The 21,232-nt window shown below is 52.0% G+C and overlaps 2 protein-coding genes across 2 annotated transcripts; one reads left to right on the top strand and one right to left on the bottom strand.

The window, feature by feature from the left end:
* Window positions 1–81: 81 nt before the first annotated feature.
* Itpkc (inositol-trisphosphate 3-kinase C) lies at window positions 82–16,526 on the top strand. Its single transcript, XM_048369130.1, has 7 exons — window positions 82–1,361; window positions 7,408–7,507; window positions 8,760–8,973; window positions 9,955–10,159; window positions 12,233–12,334; window positions 13,387–13,458; window positions 15,066–16,526. The coding sequence occupies exons 1-7, from the start codon at window positions 216–218 to the stop codon at window positions 15,267–15,269; spliced, it is 2,043 nt and encodes a 680-aa protein (XP_048225087.1). The 5' UTR covers window positions 82–215; the 3' UTR covers window positions 15,270–16,526.
* Window positions 16,527–16,978: 452 nt separating this feature from the next.
* C20H19orf54 (chromosome 20 C19orf54 homolog) lies at window positions 16,979–21,232 on the bottom strand. Its single transcript, XM_048329730.1, has 7 exons — window positions 20,987–21,232; window positions 20,150–20,613; window positions 19,441–19,509; window positions 19,199–19,323; window positions 18,716–18,845; window positions 18,537–18,607; window positions 16,979–17,721 (listed from the first exon to the last, which is right to left on the bottom strand). Exons 2-7 carry the CDS (start codon window positions 20,446–20,448, stop codon window positions 17,399–17,401), a joined length of 1,017 nt encoding a protein of 338 aa, XP_048185687.1. The 5' UTR covers window positions 20,449–20,613; window positions 20,987–21,232; the 3' UTR covers window positions 16,979–17,398.

Below are 21,232 nucleotides of genomic sequence, written 5' to 3'. Positions count from 1 at the left end.
ACGCAGATGGAAGGAACACGCGCGTCATTTCCTGTGGGCGGGGCCTAGGGGCTTTCCCTGGGAGGTGGAGTATCGGTTAACCCCTGTGTGGCTGGGCGGGCTGGAGCTCCACGGGCCGGAACCCCGTAAGTCGGGGCTCCCCTGCCACACCCCTCACAGGATTTAAAGCCGGGAGAAAGGAAGGGCCGCCCGAAGCCCGAACTGAGAGAGCGGGCATGAGGCGCTGCCCGTGCCGCGGGAGCCTGAGCGAGGCGGAGGCCGGGGCGCTGCCGGCGGCCACGGCCCGCATGGGCCTGGAGACGCCTCGAGGTGGGCGGCGGCGGCAGCCGGGACAGCAACGGCCTGGGCCGGGTGCTGGGGGCCCGATGGGACGGCCGGAGGGGGGCGGGCCTCCAGCCTGGAGAGAGGGACTCCACTTGCACCCCGAGCCTGAAAGGACCGGCCTGGGACCGGCGGTGAGGACAGACGTTCCACAGACAGAATCCTGGACCGACGGACAAGCCGATGAGCCCGAAGCAGCTGGCTTGGGAAGAGGAGAGACGGAGCAGCTCAGCTCAAGCCCAGAACCAGATATGTCCGGCGTCCAGACACATCGAAAAAGAAGCCACCACAGGCCAGAGCTAGAGATGGCCGGTTCCTGGACGGAGATTGCGACAGATGGCGTTTGGACTGGTCCACACAGATCCGACCTCCAGGCTCAGCCAGACTTTGCCAGTCTCTGCATCCAGCCAAAGGTTGATGAGCCCTGGGCAGAGCTGGAAATACTGGGTTGGCAGACTGAACCAGAGCGGATCAGACCTTGGGCTGATAATCTCCGGACTCACCCAGATGGAGCCTGCCTCTCAACAAAACCAAGTGCTGATGGCTTGGGGAATGAATTGAACACCCATAGCTCCAAGACACCCCAGGATACTGAAGGCTCCTGGACAGACTCTCATACTGATGACTCCCCCAAACACACGAACACTCAGACAGCCTGGAAAGACCCTGGAACTGATGGTTTCCCAACACAAAATATAAGTGGCCCCCAGAGACTGCCTGGCACGGATGGTCGCCAGTGTACAGCCCTCAGAACAAACTGTCTTTTAGGAGAGCCCAGTGGAAATGGTCCATTAGAAGAACCAGAAACCGAGGAGTTGGTGACTCATCCGCATTCTCACCTGGAGTGCAGCTCCCTGTGCTCTGTGCCTCGCCTCATCATAACCCCTGAAACTCCTGAGCCTGATGCCCAACCAGTGGGACCCTCCTCCCGGATTGAGGGGGGCAGCGGTGGCTTCTCCTCTGCTTCATCTTTTGATGAGTCTGAGGATGATCTGGTGGCTGGGAGTGGAGGTACCAGCGATCCCGAGGATCCCTCTGGGGTGAGTGGGACTTAGCCTCTGAGCTACTTTCCTTCTCCCTCCTTGCTTGGGAAGGTATTCTAGGCACTTCCCCCATCCATTGACCTCCTTTGACAGCCAAGTTGTCAGAAAGTTCTCCTGACATCCTCTGCATTCTCTCCTTCCTCCTTCCCCCACTTTCTCCAGTTCTGGGGTCTATAATGAATCTAGTTCACAGAATGATTTGTTTAAAATTTATTTTTGTGCCAGTACTGGGGCTTGAATTCTCAGTGTCTGGGTGCAGTCCCTTAGCTGTTTCCACTGAAGGCTGCTGTGCTACCACTTGAGCCACATCTTTGTTTTTTGGTGGTTAATTGGAGATAAGAATTTCACAGAATTTTCTGTCTAGGTTGGCTTTGAATCTTGATCCTCAGGTCTCAGTCTCAGTCTCCTGAGTAGCTAGGATTCCAGGTGCGGAGCCACAGCACCCAGCTCACTGACTGATTTTTATGGTGCCTAGGGACTACCCCCCCCCCCCTGCAAATTGAACCATTGTTGTGTGTTTGGGTGTATGTGATTCACATAATTTTGCAGCCAGGGTCTGTTGCTTGAGTTGAATCATCTGGACAGGTCTTTGGCCTCTAAATATGAAGAACACATTAGGGAGGCAGAAATAGTGCCCTTTCTTGCCTGGGTGTTTTAGTCTGGCTTCTGCCTTAAGTGGTCATGACCTTTCTTCATACCTTTGCCCATTTTTCTGTGGAATACAATGCCACACACAGAAAGTGGTGACAACCCAAAATGCTTAGCTTAGCCAGGGACCCACCTGATCCTCCTGTTGTCCCCAGCTCCCCCAAGGGACCCCGCAAACTCTTGTTTACATCTTCCACCCTGGTCCGTAGCCTGGGTGTGGCTCTTCCCAGGTGAATCAGAAGGGCTTGCTGGACAGGTTTGGGGAGAGAGGGAAGGTTGGAGCTGCTGCAGGTGTGAAGCCTCACGTGGGTCTGAGAGTGCAGTTCATAGTCCATCTGTCTGCCAGCTAGCCTCTGAGTCCTCCCACTGTGCTGGCGCCCCTGGCTGGAGTCTGTCCTCAGCCCAGCTCAGCCCCCCTTAGAGATGTGTTCATAGACAGACCTACCTGGACATGCCAGTGCCCGCGCGCTAGGCTGAGCCCTCGGGTGCTTTCTATCATCACTCTTCTTGTCTACTCATCTCTTTGGCATCTAGGCCCAGCTGAGCTGGAAGTGGGTGACTGATAATAAGAATGACAGTGGGGCTGGAGGCATGGCTACCTTGATTGGGCTCAACCCCCCTGGTCTGCCAAACAGTAATAACAATGACAGATAGTGATAATAACCACGACAGAGTTCTCAATGACTCGTACTGCTAGCTTCTCTGCTCTGGTTATTTTTTTTTTTTTGGCCAGTCCTGAGGCTTGGACTCAAGGCCTGAGCACTGTCCCTGGCTTCTTTTTGCTCAAGGCTAGCACTCTACCACTTGAGCCACAGTGCCACTTCTGGCCATTTTCTATATATGTGGTGCTGGGGAATCGAACCCAGGGCTTCATGTATACAAGGCAAGCATTCTTGCCGCTAGGCCATATTCCCAGCCCCCTCTGCTCTGGTTAATGTACTCTTCACAGTGGTCCTATAATGTTGTCACTGTGATTAAGATGTAGATCCTATTTTAATACAATTATTTATTTTATTTCATTTTTTTACACATGTCTCCCTATGTATCCTGGGCTGGACTTGAACTTTTGGCCCTCTTACCCTTCTTGGGATCATCAGGCAATATTCTTTTTTTTTTTTTTTTTTTCCAGTCCTGGGCATTGAACTCAGGGCCTGAGCACTCCCCCCTGGCTTCTTTTTGCTCAAGGCTAGCATTCTGCCACTTGAGCCACAGTGCCACTTCTGGCCATTTTCTATATGTATGGTGCTGAGGAATCGAACCCAGGGCCTCGTGTATAAAAGGCAAGCACTCGGGCTGGGGACATAGCCTAGTGGCAAGAGTGCCTGCCTCGGATACACGAGGTCCTAGGTTCGATTCCCCAGCACCACATATACAGAAAATGGCCAGAAGCGGCGCTGTGGCTCAAGTGGCAGAGTGCTAGCCTTGAGCGGGAAGAAGCCAGGGACAGTGCTTAGGCCCTGAGTCCAAGGCCCAGGACTGGCAAAAAAAAAAAAAAGGCAAGCACTCTTGCCATTAGGCCATATTCCCAGCCCCCATCAGGCAATATTGTAAGTGCTTTATATGTGTTACCTCTGAATTCATACAGCAGCCCAGTGGGGAGATGGGGACGGTTATCTCCATCTAACAGATAAGGAAACTGAGGCACAGAAAGGTGATGTCAGGGTTCTCAGTTCTGTTTAAGTTTCACGCCTGTCATTTTTTTTTTTTTTTTTTGGGCCAGTCCTGGGGCTTGGACTCAGGGCCTGAGCACTGTCCCTGGCTTCTTTTTGCTCAAGGCTAGCACTCTGCCACTGAAGCCACAGCGCCACTTCTGGCCGTTTTCTGTATATGTGGTGCTGGGGAATTGAACCCAGGGCCTCATGTATATGAGGCAAGCACTCTTTTGCCACTAGGCCATATCCGCAGCCCACACCTGTCATTTTAACTCCTGCAAGTATGCAGATCCATCCTTCACGTGTCCTCCTCCCAGGCCTCCTGGTCTCCAGCTTGTCCTCCTCTTGTTGAAGCCGCCTCTGTGGCTCCCCTGGTCTCCACACTTCATCTGGTGTCATGTCTTCCTGAGAGCTGACGGTGCTCAGCGCTGCTGTTTTTCTCAGACCTCTTCCCAGTGTCCTCCATCCCTCCCCTGACCCGCCCCTCTGCTGTAACTAACCCGAGGACGCAGTGTCCAAGAACATTCTGCCACTTCCCCTCCTCCCTTCCAGCCATTCATTGCTCAAGCGCTTCCCACTGACCACATGCTTTTCCCTTGCTTCCTTCTCCCATCATTTGGAAATTCCAACTGACCTTGAAACACCTAGCCAGCTCCCTCCCTCCCTTCCTTTTTCCTTTCTTCCCTTCCTTCCTCTCTTCCTTTCCTCCCCACCATTCTGTTCTAATCAGACACTAGTCAGTCTCTGAGCTCCCACTGTGTGTCTGGCTTGCTGCTGGCTTTGCTGAGAGGGAGGGTACAGCAGAACTGTTCTCTCAGGCTGATGGGAAGGGGGAGACACAGCGGATCTCCAGACCTTGGCAGTTCAGTGTAGGCAGGACTGGCTGGCAGAAATCCAGAAAGGTGTGGGAGCCTAGAAGATAGGATTGACCATTGAGAGCTAGCAGTAAAAGCTTCCTGGATGAGGGGGCTTGGGAGCGGACACTATTCTGAAAGTATCTCAGAAATATCCAATTAGCCCTTGTTGGACCTAGGATAAAAGAGAGAGGGCTGGGGACTCTTATGGCAGAGTAGGTTAGAGGGCCTAGATTCTATCTAGAGCTTTGGCGGGGTGGGGAGGGGGAGAAAGGAAGAAAGGAGAGGAAAAGGGGGGAAGAAGAAGGAGAGGGGGAAGGGGAGGAACAGAAGAAGAAGGAAGGAGAGGAGATGTTAACTTTGTTGATCATAAGAAAAGATGACCTGGAACTGATGTGGTGCACACCTGTAATCCCAACCTTTGGAAGGCTGAGGCGGTAGGCACTCAAGGCCAGCCAAGGCTACAGAGCTAGACAGTCTTGGTGAACCTCCTTTCTTCCAAGCACTGTTTCCAGATCACCTACTATGTCTATAGGCCATGTGGCATGGGCCTCTTCCTGCCTTTGTGGGCTCATGGGTCAGACCCCAGTCAGAATGCCAGCACTGTGCTGAGTGGCATTAGGCGAGTGACTTCACTTCTCTGAGCCAGCTTCCTCCTGGGTGACAAGGCCAGCCCAGCTGTCTTCCCAGGGTTGTATTTTTAGGAGTAAATAGGGCATGGCACTCTGGTGTATTTGTCATTGCGCCTGGAATGTTCCAGGTGCTTAGTAAACAGGAACCTTGATTAATCATCAGGGAACAGCCTCTTCTGTCCAGCTCCAGTCCCTGCTTAGCCTCCTGCCCTGTCTGCTAGGCAGCTGGCTGGTAGCTGAGATCTCTGGTGGGAGAGAGTTCACCCTTGACCCTGGGGGTGGGGGCCTTGGAGGGAGAGTAGGAGGAAGAGGACACAGCTTCCTCCAGAGAAGACCCACCTCCCAAGACCTGCTCAGGCGACGGGTCAGATGACTGTGTGCCTATGAGACAGACAGACAAAAGACTGACTGACATGCCTGCCTGCCTGAATCAGGCCCTGGCGCTTGGTTGAGGCAACCCAGGATGATACAACTAAATCTTGTGGCAGGCTGGCTTCCGTCCTTCCTACTTTCCTTCCTTTTTCTCTTTCTTTCCTTTATTTCATTAGGGATCACATGTCAAATGGCTTTTTGCCTGCCTAGCCTGTGCTCCATCACACGCCATTGGTCCTCTCTCTCTCTCTCTCTCTCTCTCTCTCTCTCTCTCTCTCTCTCTCTCTCTCTCTCGTCCTGGGGGTTGAACTCAGGGCCTGGGCACTGTCCCTGGCTTCTTTTTGCTCAAGGCTAGCACTCTCCCTTTAGAGCCACAGTGCCTCTTCGGGCCTTTTCTGTTTATGTGGTGCTCAGGAATCGAATCCAGGGCTTCATGCATGCTAGGCAAGCACTCTACTAAGTCACATTCCCAGCCCCTTCCCCTTTTTTCTTAATTTTTATGCTGGTCCTGGGACTTGAACTCAGAGCCTAGATTCTGTCCCTGAGTCTTTTATCTCAAGGTTAGCACTCTTCCATTTGAGCCACAGCTCCATTTCTGTTTTTTGTTTTTGTTTTTTTCTTTTTCTGGTTAATTGGTAATATGAGTCTCACAGACTTTCCTTCCTGGGCTGGCTTCAAACTACAGTCATCAGGTCTCAGCTTCCTGAGTAGCCAGGATTACAGGCATGAGCCACTAGCACCTGGCCTTCTCTCTGCTTTTTCATAATTCCTTCTTCCCCTTGTAGCCTCTCTATACCTATCAAGATTTTCTGTAGTAACAGGCAGCCTCAAATCTGCCCAATTTAGAACAACAAAGGATTCTCTTTTGATGGAGGGAGATCCCATCTCTCTTTTTACCTCCCCACCCCTCACCACTTATCAGGGAACACAAACATGGAGAGACATAAACTTGCTTAAACACTTCTCTCCAAAAGCCACACTTATGCTCACATTTCACTGGTGAAAGCAAAGCAGTAACCTCAGTTCAGGAGGGCAAGGCTGGGAGCCGCCTGTAATCCCTGTAGGTACTCGGTAGGCTAAGATCTGGAGGATCACAGTTCAGATCTGCCTGGGCAAGGGAAGTTTGCTAGTCCAAGTTTGCTAGTTTCCAAGTCCAAATTAACTAGGGGCTGGTGGCTCACACCTGTAATCCTAGCTACCCAGGAGGCCGAGATCTGAGGATCTCAGTTCAAAAGCTAGCTTAGGCAGGAAAGTCCATGAAGCTCTTCTCTCCAGTGAATCACCAGAAAACCAGAAGTGGTGCTTTGGCTCAAAGTGGAAGAGCTCTAGCCCTGAGCGTAAATGCTCAGAGACAGCACCCAGGCCTTGAGTTCAAGCCTCATGACTGACCAAAAGAAAAGAGGGCAGAGATATTTTGGGAAGAGGGAAGAAGCATTTGGTGAACAGCACTTAGGACCGTCACAGTCTCTGTTCCTCTCTGTCATCCCATGATATCCTCTGTCTCTGTCTGCTATCCATCTATTTATGCTCCTGCCATTTGTTTCAGATCTGGGGTAGAGATACAGCTTTGGTGTTCAGGGAGGGTGAGTATTTTAGGACAGGGTTGAGATAAGGACCTTTATGCTTGTTATTGCAATAATATCTTGTACTTGCTCCTAAGAAAAGTACAGAACCAAGAATGGAAGCAGCAATACTTTGCCTATGTTTGCCCACACCATCAGAGCTCTCATGATGGCTAACCTCCATGGGGTTTCCCTCCCCCAGCAAGCTTGGGAACAGAGGTCACAGGAAGGGGCTCTGGTCCCAGCAAGACCCAGGTCCTCCTTGGCTTCTAGCCCTTCCCCTTGCTAGTCTCTGCTCTCATCCAGCCTCCTCTGCCCCACAGAACAAACCCTGGAAGAAGCTGAAGACGGTGCTGAAGTATTCGCCCTTTGTGGTGTCCTTCCGTAAACACTACCCTTGGGTCCAGCTCTCAGGACACGCTGGTGAGAACTGGGAGGAGGGAGTTAGAGGGTGAGCAGAAGCCTGGACTCCCTCAATTTACTTTCCCTGCCTATAAAATGGCATTGGTGAGGTAACAGTCCCATTTCTTGGAGCTCTTCTGAGGAACACTCAGGCCTGGGCCTGGACATTATTTGTTTTGTTTTGTTTTGTTTTTGCCAGTCCTGGAGTTTGAACTCAGGACCTGGGTGCTCTCCCTGAGCTGCTTTTGCTCAAGGCTAGCACTCTTCCACTTAAGCCACAGTGCCACTTCCAGCTTGTCCTGTGTATGTGGTGCTGAGGAATCGAACCCAAGGCTTCATGCATGCTAGGCAAGCACTCTGCCACTAAGCCACATTCCCAGCCCCATGGGCCTGGGTATTTTTGAATTCAGAACCTCCCACTTGCAAGGCAGGTGCTCTGCCACTTGTACACACCTCCAGTCTTTTGCTTTAGTTTAGAGACAATCTCACTAAATTTTGCTTTTCCTGGTTGGTTTCAAACTAAACCACCCATGATCTTCCTATCTCTGCCTTCTGAGTAGCTGCAATTACAGTTGTAACACTCACCTTATAGCCTTGAACTGGACATTCTTATGTCAGGATGCAGGTTTTTTTTGTTGTTGTTGTTGTTTGTTTGTGCCAGTACAAGGGCTTGAACTCAGGGCCTGGGCACTGTTTCACTCAAGGATAGTGCTCTAATTTTTTTCCTGGAGATGAGTCCCCTAGACTTTTCTGCCTGGGTTGGCTTTGAACTGTACTCCTCAGGCCTCAGCCTCCTGTGTAGCTAGGATAACAGGTGTGAGCCACCTGAACCCAAATCATTCTGCTATTTATTCAGGAGTGGTCCTGAGAAGGCTACTTTTCCTTTTTGTTTTTGTTTTGTTTTGTTTTGGCCAGTCCTGGGGTTTGGACTCAGGGCCAGAGCACTGTCCCTGGCTTCTTTTTTGCTCAAGGCTAGCACTCTGCCACTTGAGCCACAGCGCCACTTCCGGCCGTTTTCTGTATATGTGGTGCTGGGGAATCGAACCCAGGGATTAATGTATACAAGGCAAGCACTCTTGCCTCTAGGCCATATCCCCAGCCCCTACTTTTCCTCTTTGAACCTCAGTTTCTCCCTTCGTTGCCATGATTATCCAAAATGTTTGAGGACTGCTGCACTGATGGAATCAGGCAGGGTGTTGCTTGCAGCAAGATGAGGGTGGGACCTCTCCAAACCAGTTTCTTCTGACCCACTCCTTGGACCTACTGCCCTTAGGGAACTTCCAGGCGGGAGAGGATGGTCGGATTTTGAAACGCTTCTGTCAGTGTGAGCAGCGCAGCCTGGAACAGCTGATGAGTGACCCCCTGCAGCCCTTTGTGCCGGCCTATTATGGGATGGTGCATCGGGATGGCCAGACCTTCAATCAGATGGAGGATCTCCTGGCAGACTTTGAAGGCCCCTCCATCATGGACTGCAAGATGGGCAGCAGGTAGGGCCCTGGCAGCCCTAGATGGGATGGAAGGTGTGTATAGGGGTGAGGTGGTGTGACAGTCCCTTTGTTCCATCTCCCCCCAGTACTTGGTATTGTCTTACTACTTAAATCCCTCTGATGGTCATGCAGAGGGATTCCATTGTGGTCTTGATTGCTATTGGTGTGTGTGTGTGTGTGTGTGTGTGTGTGTGTGTGTGTGTGTGTGTATCTTCCTCCATCTGGGGCTTGAAATCAGCCTGGCACTGTCCTTGAACCTCTCTGTACTCAAGGCTAGTGCTTTACCACTTGAACCACAGCGCCATTTCCAACTTTTTCTTAGTACTTTATTGGAGATAAGAGTCTCACAGACTTCCTGCCCAGGCTGACTTTGAACTGTGATCCTCAGATCTCAGGCTCCTGAATAGCTAGGGTGACAGGTGTAAGCCACAGCTTTAGGTGCAGGTAATGGGGTTTGAACTCTGAGCCTGGGTGATATTCCTGAACTTTTTCACCTAAGGCAAGCATTCTCCCACTTAGCCACATCTCCACTTCTGGCTCTTTGGTAGTTTATTAGAGATTAAGAGTCTCACAAAGTTTCCTGCCTGGTGGGGTTTCAAACTCTGACCCTCAGTTCTCAGCTTCCTGAATAGCTATGATGACAGGTATGAGCCACTGGTGCCTGGCTTTATTTGCATATTCTTTTTTTTTGCCAGTCCTGGGCCTTGGACTCAGGGCCTGAGCACTGTCCCTGGCTTCTTTTTGCTCAAGGCTAGCACTCTGCCACTTGAGCCACAGCGCCACTTCTGGTCGTTTTCTGTATATGTGGTGCTGGGGAATCGAACCCAAGGCCTCATGTATACGAGGCAAGCTCTCTTGCCACTAGGCCATATCCCCAGCCCTATTTGCATATTCTTGTAACCCAGTGTAGCTTGACCTGTGTCTTTAGGTGAGTAAGTATGAACCCTCCTGATTTCCTTTGTCTCGTCCTTGTGTGCTCAGAACCTACCTGGAAGAAGAGCTGGCGAAGGCCCGGGAGCGGCCCCGGCCCCGGAAGGACATGTATGAGAAGATGGTGGCTGTGGACCCTGGAGCCCCCACCCCGGAGGAGCATGCGCAGGGTGCCGTCACCAAGCCCCGCTACATGCAGTGGAGGGAAACGGTGAGCTCCAGCTCTACGCTGGGCTTCCGGATTGAGGGCATCAAGGTGAGAGCCTGCCACTGACTGCAGAGCCAGACCTGGGGCTGTGCTTCCTATGGCGTAGGGGAGGCTGGGACACTGGGAAGATGAAGCAGGAAGTGAGAAGCAGGCCTCAGAGGATGGAGAGGCCAGGTCTGAGGAAGGCTCTACTTCTCTCTTACCCCTGTAGTCTTCAGGGCCCAAGCTTTGTTTATCTGTCTGCCTAACGGTCTCAGCTCACTCTCTTCTTTTGTTGGTGTGTATGCTGGTCTTAGGGCTTGAACTCAGGACCTGGCACTGTCCCTGAACCTTTTTGTGTTTGAGGCTAGTGTTCTACCACTTGAGCCACAGTGCGACTTCTGACCTTTTCTGAGTAGTTTAGTGGACAGTCTCACAGATTTTTCCTGCCTGGCCTGGCCCCACAGTGCCCCACAGACTTACGGTCTTCTCCTCTCCCTCCCCATGGCCATGGTCAAGTCCAACCCCTCCTTTTCTCCTGCTCTAACCTCCTTGGGCTCTGGGGACTTGGCCTCATATCCTCTTGTCTATGGTCTGTGGCCTCTAACCTCTAGGAAGTTCCTTTCCCCTATGAAGAGTTATATTTTTTCTTTGTTTTTTGAAATAGCTGCTTCAAAATGTAATTTGAATAGTCAAGAAACCAAAATAAACCAGGTATGATGGTTCATGGCTTGTAATCCCAGCACTTGGGAAGCTGAGGCCAGGAGGACTGATTTCAAGACCAGCCTGGAGTATATGAGTTCCAGATTACATAGTCAGACCCTGTCTAAACAAAATGGAGGGCTGTGACTGTAGCTCAGTGAAGAGGGCTTTCCTAGTATCTATCTGCAAGATCCTGGGTGCCACTGGGGAGAAATCAATCAATCAGTCAATAAAGCAAGCGAGGCAGTAGTGGCTCACAGCTATAATCTTTGGTACAGAGGAGGCTGAGATCTGAGTATCATGGTTCAAAGCCAGCTATGCAAGAAAAATCCAAGAGACTCATCTCCAATTAACCACAAAAAATTGTAAGTGGAGCTGTGGCTCAAGTTACAGAAAGCTAGCCTTGAGCAACAGAGCTCAGGGACAGTGTCCAGGCCTTCAGCACAAGCCCCAATATTGGCACCAAAAAGAAAAAAGAAAAGAGGAAGGAATAAAAAGGAAAGAAGTAAGAAATGCACAGAAGCTAGGCACCATGCCCCATGCCCTGTGCCCTTCACAGCCAAGTCTCCTCCAGGCCTCACAGCAGCTTTAGGAAGAAGATCCAAATACATCTCCGTTTTTCACACGGGGCACCTGAAGCTGAGGCAGGTGAAGTGACTTCACACTGGCCAGTGAGAGATTGTCATAGTCACAATCAAAAGGTAGATCTCTAGCCCCTAAAAGCCTGGATAGCTAAACCAGCCCAATCAAAGTCAGGCTGAGAGCTGAGTGTGGTGGGTCACACCTCTAATCCCCGCTGCTTGGGAAGCAGAGATGCCATGCAAATACTTCACAAGTTCTCAGTAAAGGGCTGAGCATGGTGGAGTGCATCTAACATCCCAGCTATGCAGGAGGCCTAAATAAAAGAATCACAGTGGGGCTGGGGATATAGCCTAGCGGCAAGAGTGCCTGCCTCGGATACACGAGGCCCTAGGTTCGATTCCCCAGCACCACATATACAGAAAACGGCCAGAAGCGGCGCTGTGGCTCAAGTGGCAGAGTGCTAGCCTTGAGCGGGAAGAAGCCAGGGACAGTGCTCAGGCCCTGAGTCCAAGGCCCAGGACTGGCCAAAAAAAAAAAAAAAAAAGAATCACAGTACAGACCAGCTGGGTATATATGCAGGATGTTATTTGAAAAACACCTGAAGCCCAAAGGCCTAGACCTATGGCTGAAGGAGTCTAGAGCCTGCCTAACAAGCACAAGGCCTTGTGTTCAAACTCTAGTACACCTTCCCCCAAAAGTTAAGACTTGGAAAGAACACTTTGATCTGGAGCTGGGTTGAGTTGGGCCATGCAGGTGGACTTGTTTGCCCTGAAGAGCAGGGCAGGCATCTTGGAGGCTGGTGGGTGTTCTGGGGTGAGGATGGGGGGCATGATGACACCTCTTCATCCTGTTTTGCAGAAAGCTGATGGCCACTGCAACACGAACTTCAAGAAGACGCAGGCACTCGAGCAGGTGACAAAGGTGTTGGAGGACTTTGTGGACAGGGACCGTGGGATTCTGGTGAGTGGGATGTCCTTGTCTCTAAATGCAGCCACTGAAGACAGCCACCATTTATTGTTGCGTCCAGCGTCAAGTCATTTATTTATTTTTTCAAATTTTTGTTATCAAACTTATGTACAGAGAGGTTACAGTTTCATACGTTAGGCATTGGATAAGCTTCAAGTCATTTAGCACTGGGCCTGGGCTGTCCCCAGCCTGCTTTGCTCCGAGCTCATGGTCAGCTGGTGGCTCGGCCCAGCCTGGCTTGGCTGTCTGCCCGCTGGCTCATTGTCTTAGCTCAAAAGGACCATCTGTCTGTCCTGAGCAGACCATCCCAGGCTGCTTCTTACCTTGGGAGCAACAAGCTAAGAGAGCGAATAGACCAGGCCAGCCTTCCTGGTACCCAGGACTGGAATGGCCACATTGTGTTGGGCAGAGCAGGTCATGGCACATGACTAGGCCTAAACAAAAGGAAGGGGAAGACCAGGCACCGGTGGCTCATTCCTGCCATCCTACCTACTCAGGAGACTAAGATCTAAGGATTGTGGTTCAAAGCCAGCCAGGGCAAGAAAGTCCATGAGACTCTTGTCTCCAAATAATCACTAAAAAACTGGAAGTGAAGATGTGGCTCAAAAGTGGTAGAGCACTAACCTTGAGCAAAAAAGAACTCAGGGACAGTGCCCAGGCCAAGTTCAAGCCCCACAACCAAGCAAAAAAAGAAAAGAAAAACAGATCTAATCCTACATGCAGGGGCCTGTGTAACATGCTTCACTCTTGTCTATACCACCCCAACAAGTCCCACTCCCCCTATTCCCCATCCTGACTGCAGTCTGCCCAGTTTGGGGGGCACAAAAACATTGAGGGGAGGGGGGAGGGGGGGACAGTAGAGACCAGGTCTGTGAAACAAAAAACTTCTTGTCAAAGGGTATTTCCCAAAGGTTTGGGTCAGCGACCTTACATTATGTAACTAAAACCAAACAAAATTAAAAAAAAAAAGTTGAGGGCAGGCCTTTAGATGGCTGACAAAGGTCTCACCAAGTCTCTAACCAAGACACCTACCCTTTCCCACTCAGAGAAAGTATGTGGCCCGCCTCGAAGAACTTCGGGAAGCTCTGGAGACTTCCCCCTTCTTCAGAACCCATGAGGTAGGAACCCCTGAACACCATGGGTGGACATGAGGGGGGTGGGCCAGGCGGCATGCGGGGAGCCTGGCGACAGCTGGCTCACACCTGTCGTCATCCTAGCTACTCGGGAGGCTGTTTGAAGCCAGCTTGAGCAGGAAAGTTCACGAAACTTTTATCTCCAGTCAACCACTGGAAAACTGGAAGTGGCGCTGTGGCTAACCTTGAGTGAAAGAGCTCAGGGACAGCTCCCAGTTCAAGCCCCATGACTGACAATAAAAATAAGAGAGGCCTCCACAGGTTGGTGTCCTGCCAAACTGTGAGACTCTGGGCATACAGGACATGGACAGGAACAAACACCTTTCTCTCAGGGCTGCTGAGTTATGGCAGAGCCACTGGAGACTGATTTGGGGGGCATACAAAGCATTTACATTCCTAGCTGACAAGTTTGTAACAATTCTTTTTCCTCATTTTGTGCCAATACTCAGGCTTAAACCCAGGGCCCTATCCTCCTGCTCCACTTTTTGGCTTATGACTGGTACTCTACCACTTGAGCCACACCTCCAGTCTGGCATTTTGCTGGTTAAGTGGAGGTAGAATCTCATGGAGCTTTCTGCCCAGGCTAACTTTGAACCTCAATCCTGTGGATTCAACTTCCTCAGCAGTGAGGAGACAGTCAATATTTATAGTTACTGTGCCATGTCTTTTTTATTTGGTGACAGAGGCCCTTCTCCTGTCACTCCCATTCCCAGACCATCTCTCTTGGGAAACATACTTCTGAGAGGGGCTGGGAAGTTATGAAGAGGTGGCCTTGCTCCTGGAGAGCAAGGGTCCTTCATCTGCCTCTTAGCTTCTTTATTGATGTCCAGATCTCCCCAGAGATCCAGAGAGCATCGACCTGGGAGTCAGATAGACCTGGGTTCAAATCCCAGCTCTGCTCCCTCCCTAGCCTCCTGAGCCTGGCAGCCATTCCAGGCAGCCTCAGAGTCTACACCTGGAGGACAGGTGACAGTGCACCTGCCACATGAGCATGGTGAGGATGAGGAATTCGTGAGGGCCCACCCCACAGCAAACCATCAGTGGGTGCCAGCTGTCACTATCATGTTTCTTTTTAAACAAACGTCACCTTTGTCATCCTTGTCCTGGCGGCCTCGGCTCGGGCTTTAAGTGGAAATCACAAAGGGAAGGCCTGGGGGTTCCCTCTCATATCCTCTGTGCCTGTGTTTGGTTTTGCCTGTTTGGTGACGGCAACTTTTTTTTTCTTCTGGTACTGGGATTTAAACCCAGCCTTGCCCTTGCTAGGCAGGCATTCTAATGCTTGAGCCACAGATCTGCTTCTGGCTTTTTGCTAGTTCATTGGAGATAAGAGTCTCACAGACTTTCTGTCTGAGCTGGCTTTGAACCGCCATCCTCCAATTTCAGTTTCCTGAGTTGCTTGGGTGACAGGCAGGAGCCACTGGCGTCCTGCCGTACCCTCGCTTTGTATAGAAGGAACAGAGAGGTTAAACTATTGAACCCAGGCCAGCTGGGTCCAAGGATCATGCTATCTACCAGCCCCGCTCTCCTGCCAGCCAGGGCATAAACTCTGGCTTGTGCCCACCCTTCCTTTACTGTCTGTCTCTCCCCTGCAGGTGGTGGGCAGCTCCCTCCTCTTTGTGCATGACCACACTGGCCTGGCCAAGGTGTGGATGATCGACTTTGGCAAGACAGTGGCCCTGCCTGACCGCCAGACACTCAGCCACAGGCTACCCTGGGCTGAGGGCAACCGAGAGGATGGCTATCTCTGGGGCCTGGACAACCTGATTGACCTCCTTCAGGGACTGGTCCAGAGTTGACCCACCCAGCAGCGGCCATGCTTATTCATGGGATGGCACTGCTCTGGCTTGGAGAGCCCCAAGATTCTGTGGGAGTCTGAGCCAGTGGCACATGACCTGCGTGGAAGGTCTGAAGGACCCCGGAATACCAGGCAACAGCTGGCTCTGTCGTGACCTTGGGAAAATGACTAGGTCCCTTGACCCCGGGGGGGAAGGCCTCTTCCTAGGTTAGGGGCTGAGCTGTGACCACCCCCATCAGCCCCTCCCGGCAACCAGACCAGGCAGCATTTAGAAACATGTGGCTGGGAGTGACAACCCAATCTCTGGAGGCTGTCCAAGTGCTGAGTGACAGGGCGGGATACTGCAGGACACTGCAGGACACCTGCTGACACTGCCCAGGACTGGGGTTCCTGGGTGGGGCACAGCCACTGTCTGCAGCCTAGCTCTGTGGGATCCTTCCTTTTTCTCTGAGGACTCCCCTGATGTGCCACATACCCAAACCACAGCCACTGCTCATCAGCACTGTGACCAGCACAACCTCATTCCTTGGTGCACCAGATCCAGCCTCTGGACCTCCTCCTCTTCCTGCTGGCCCCCAACCCTGGAGCTTTGGGGGTCCTTCCTCTTAGCACACTGGGACTGCAGGAAGGGGGTTTCTGAGGCCAGGGTAACAGGCTTTTTCCTTGGGCAGCAGTGTTCCCTTGCTCAGGAAGGCCCCCCGCAGTTAAAGGCAAGGTAGCCTAGAAGTACAGGGGGGCGGGGGGGCGAGATGGGAGGGCTGGCTGCTGGCCATGATCTTGGGCGTGCAGTCCAAGGTCTAGACCAAAGATTCCAGAACCCAGGATGTGGCAGATGTGTCCTCTGTCCCACAGCCATGGCATACGTGACTTTTGCTTCCTGGCCAAAGGGAGAACAGACTGCCACTGACCTGTTTGTTCCCCAAGCTGAGGCCCTGGGCTGCAGGGCTGAGAAGATGGCCCCCTCCTTTTCTACTGACCAACTTTCTACGTATTTATAAGCCGGGTAGTTGTCAGATGATGGGGTGTTGGGGCAAATGGCTTCACTGCACCTTCACCCCCAGCATCCCAATAAACCAGGACAAAGTCAATGTTTTTTTCCTTGGTATCTCGGGTGTGTGGGTCCACATTTGTGCTCTGTGTTTTAGTGTTGGGGTGAGGCACCTGGGACAGAAGCAGGCTCAGGGCTCACTCAGCCCACATCTACTTTATTTTTTTAACCAGCCTGGAACTCTGCATTAAAAGAAATTTATTGCCTTTATTTTTTAAAATTATGATTATCAGGGCTGGGAATATGGCCTAGTGGTAGAGTGCACACCTAGCATGCATGAAGCCTTGCATTCAATTCCTCAGCACCACATATACAGAAAAAGCCAGAAGTAGCACTGTGGCTCAAGTGGCAGAGTGCTAGTCTTGAGCAAAAGAATCCAGGGACTGTGCTCAGGCCCTGAGTTCAAGCCCCAGGACTGGGGGGGGGGGGGGGGAAATATCAGCTGGGTGCTGGTAACTCATGCCTGTAAGCTTAGCTTACTGAAGAGGCTGAGATCTGAGGATCATGGTTCAAAGCTAACCCAGGGAAGGAAAGAGTGAGACTCTTATTCCTACTTAATCATAAAAAAGATAGAAGTGCAGGTGTGGCTCATGTGGTAGAGCACCAGCCTTGAGCAGAAAAGCTAAGGCATAGCACATGGGCCCTAAGTTCAAGCCCCAGTAGTGAGGCAAAAAACAAACAAAAAACACCAGTAACTTAACACAGGGCCTGTAGAAAGGCCAGGGTGGCCGGTGGCACAAAGGGTGAGAAGGACCAGGAGAACTCAGTGGGAAGCATTCCATGCAGGCTTCTGAGCAGGCTGGGGTTAGGGCCCAGGCAGGAAGTGCCTGCAGATGTCCAGCTTAGAAGATACCCCCAAGAGGCACGTTGTGTCTCCCTGGAGAGGGGGATCAGTGCTCAACTCCAGAAGGGATGGGCTTGAGACAAGATATTGGGGAGACCTGGGAAAGGTCTCTGAGCAGTAGGTGGTGAGAGACCCATGCTAAACCCACAGCTGTCACATGAGAAGCTGGGACGCTTGTCCAGGGGTGACAGAGATAAGGTGTGATCAGTTGCTGCAGCCACAGCTAGTGGCTTGACTTCTATGGTCTGAGGAGCAGGGCCTGGCCACAGAGGCCTGCACGTACCCCACCAGTGGGCACCACATACACCCGTCCATCGGTGGCCCTTGCAGGTGAAAAGTCTGTCAGCTGCAGATTGCTGTCCCGGACTTGGTCATAGTCCCATAGCTGGTAGTGCCAACTCTTGCCTTGTTTGGAGAGAAGGAAGACGGTGCCTGGAGTGCCTTCCTCTGGCAAGGATGGTGGCTGGCAGGCTGCACCAGGCACAGGATGGAAAAGGCCTGGCATCTCAGGGTCCTCCATGTAGCCAGGGCTCAGTGTACCCTGCACACCCAACAAGACGCCTGGAGGAGAGGAGCAGAGGGGCTGGGTATGGCTCATGCCCGAAGCCAGCTGGTGAAGTCCATGAGACTCCAGTGAACCACCTGAAAACTAGAAGTGGAGCTGTGGCTCAACACTAGAGCACTAGCATTGAACAGAAAAGCTCAAGGACAGGGCCAAGGCCCTGATTCAAGCTCCAGTACCAGCACACAAAAAAAGATGTTCAGCTGCCTGACTGGCTTAGTGGGGGTTTAATGGGCATACATCTGGGCTCGGGCTGAGGCTGGGGCCCAGGCCATCTGATTTGACACTCCAAAGCTTCAGGCACCTGAGGATCTGCCTCCTGTGGTCCAGAGGCAGTGGGAGGGGGTAACATTGGAACAAGCAAACCCCGTCACCTCCAGCTATCCAAGAAGAAGATGTTCAGGAAGAGCCCTCAAGGCCACAAAACCTCCATGGAGAGGCTGAGCAGAGTCTCTGTCCCAGCCTCCTGACATGTACAAACATGGCCTCTTCCAGGTAGGGGGGAATGAAGGTGCCAGTGCTGCTAATGCTTCCTGAGATGGGTCATTTGCTAAGCACTGGTCACATGCTCTACTGCCACCTTCCATTTCCTGATGCTATGCTCATTTGTGGAAATCCCAAACAGTGGAGCCCAGAGGTGCCCACTGCTTGCCCCATCTCATGCGTGGGGACATGGGTGACCCAGCTCTATCGCACCCCAAGTGCACGGCCTGGCAGTAGAGGCATCAAGGCAGGGTTCAAGAATGTGAGGAAGGTTAATGGGGGTTGGGGAGATGCAGAGAATGGGGTACAGGGACAAAGGAGGAGCTCTCACCTGCACACACTGCCCAGTGGGCCTTGTGGCCCTTCCTCAGACATGGCTCATGATTGAAATCCTCATCGTAGCTGATGTGGGTGTTAAGGATAGAATTGGGATGTGGCCTGAGGACCCAGCCTTGGCTCCCCTCCCCCAAGTGCCCCACCCACCCAGCTGCCTCCCAGGCCCTGGGATACGGGATGAGCATGGGCTGTCCAGTGATGAGGTGCTGCAGGACCCGAGTCCGGTTGGAACCACCCAGGCCACCACAGATCAGCTCAGCCTGGCAGCTCAGCATCTCTTCTGCCAGCCTGCCCATGTCAGCCACTGCAGGTGAGAGCAGAGAGAGAGGGGGAAAAGGCTCACTACATGCCTAGCACCATGCCAAGGGCTTGCACAGGATTCACATTTCCAACCTTCACGCACCCACCCCACTTGGGGACAGATGCAGAAAGGAAAGCATGAAAAGCCAACCAGTGGGCAGGGCTGGGCTTGGAACTCAGGCAATCCAGCTCCCCTATTCAACTTGGTGGCCATTCTGGCTGACTAGGATGGGGGAACAGGCCTGGAGAATGGAGTGAGTAGCCTTTCCCCCAGGAGCACCCCAATCTGCCTCTCCAGCTCCTCATAGGGAAGACCAAGGGGAGCACTGGCTGGAAGTCCTTCCCCACCCAACTCACCAGAGAACATCTCTCCCTGGGCCGTGTAGCCTCTCTCCATGGCCACCTGCGTGAGTCTCTCCAGGGGGATGCCACCGGGAGGTGACACAAGAGTGCCTGCCATCCACAAGGCCACCAACCCGCACCTGAGAGAAACAGCCCCAGCTCCTCAAGCCTTTTGTCCTTATCGGACTCCTGTGTACCATAAGGTAGAGATAGGAATGGGTCTGCTCCCTTCTCCTCCCTCTACCCAGGGCACATACTGAGGGCCTTCTTGGATGAGGGATGGTAGGTCAGCACAGAAGAGAATCCACTGCAAGTCACTCCGGAACCTGAAAAAAAAATGCCTGGATTCATAAACTTACAGCACAAAGCACAGTAGCCCATGCCAGTAATTCCTCGCTGCTCAAGAGAGTTCAGGAGATAGGAGGATTAAGGTTAAAGGATACAGGGGCAAAAGAGTGAGACCCTATCTGGAAAACAAACTAAAAGCAAAAGCTAGAGGGCATGGTGCAAGTAGTATACTGAAGCTCTTTTAATTCCTTGTACCATCTAAATAAATTCTCAAATTCTCCTAAATTCTCCAGCCACATTGTGTGTGTGGGCATGTGGGGTGTGTGCCAGTCCTGTGGACTCTGGCCAAGCTGTCTTCTCTCATCACATATCTCTGGCATGACCCGCTTGGCAGCAGGGCTCCTATTTTCCCAGAAACCCTCACTGACTCCCCCAGCTTGGATTAGACACCTTCCTCTGGATTCTATCACCACAGTCTTGGCTACTATGGAGATAAGTGGTGGGCCCAAAGTGCGACTGCCTTTTCTACTGGACCAGACACTGGCACATCATGGCTGAAAGGTCTTAGTAGAGGACTGATTGATTACAAATAAACTCTTGAAAGATGACAAGTGATCTTGGGGACAAGGTCATGGTCACCCGAGTGAGCCCAAGTGGGGTGAGGTGTGGAGACCCTACCGGTCCTTGTGCAGCTTAAGGAGCCTCTTCACATCTTCTCTGCCCTTGGCAACAGGGCAGGACTTCTCCAAGACCTCTTTCAGGAGCCGGCTCTTCTCTAAGCCATAGACATGAGGGGGCCCAGCCCCAATGGCAGTTGGTGGAGGAGGCAGTGGAGGTGGTGGAGGGATGGGGGCCTGGAGAACACAGGGAGGGAGTGCCAAAGAGAAGTCCAAGGGACTTGTGGATAGAGGAGGCTGAAGGATGGGGGCTTTTGGAGGTCCTAGGGGCTCTAGGGGAAGAGGGCATTGAGAAGTCATTTTGGGGTCTTCAGGAGGCAATGGTGGGAGAAGGCAGGATTCTCTGAAAGTGTTGGTCTCAGGGATGTAGATTTCAAAAGCTTTAGCACATCCAGATGTGGTGGCAATCTCCTGTAATCCCAGCACTTGGGGAGATGGGAGGATTGTGTGTTACATAAGAAGACCCTGTCACAAACAAACAAACAAACAAAAAAGGATGTTAGAGCTTAGTTGCAGACTGCAGACCAGTTGTTTGAAAAGAACCAGGATGAGAACCTGAAACCATGAGACATGGACTGGGATTGACTCAAGGGATAAGAGGCCTGAGTGCGGTCCTTAAATCTGGAATATTTGCGCTAGGAGACTGGGGTGAACTGAGTTATATCTATTGAAAGGGAAATTTTTAAGTTATCTCTGTCTCTGGACCTGGATTCGATTTCGTAATGTGAAGGGCCAGATCGGTAAAACTCGGGTGCCTACATCCTGGAAACCTGAGGAAGTTAAACTCTATCCCCAAAGCCACAAATCCCAGACCCAAGTTCAGAACCAGGGAGCTGACCTTTGAGCCAGAGGTCAAAAGGTCAAAAGGTCACCAGGCAGAGAAAATAGCCTAGCAGTCAGAGGAGGTCCCGGAATCAGCAAGAGGAAAAGTCTTGAAAATTGGAGAAAGGTGAGATCTGAGGCCGCGAGATCGCCAGACTAGAGGATGAAGTTTAGGAAGTATAAGGTGCCGCCCTCCCGTGCAAAATGGCAGCTCCGGCGCCCCGTCTTTGCCATGTCACGTGGACGACCGCGCAGCGGGGGC

The sequence above is a fragment of the Perognathus longimembris genome, chromosome 20 (assembly GCF_023159225.1).
Source record: "Perognathus longimembris pacificus isolate PPM17 chromosome 20, ASM2315922v1, whole genome shotgun sequence".
Taxonomy (NCBI): Eukaryota; Metazoa; Chordata; class Mammalia; order Rodentia; family Heteromyidae; genus Perognathus; species Perognathus longimembris.
The sequence above is the reverse complement of the archived record's forward strand: the minus strand, read 5'-3'. Positions and strand labels throughout refer to the sequence as shown.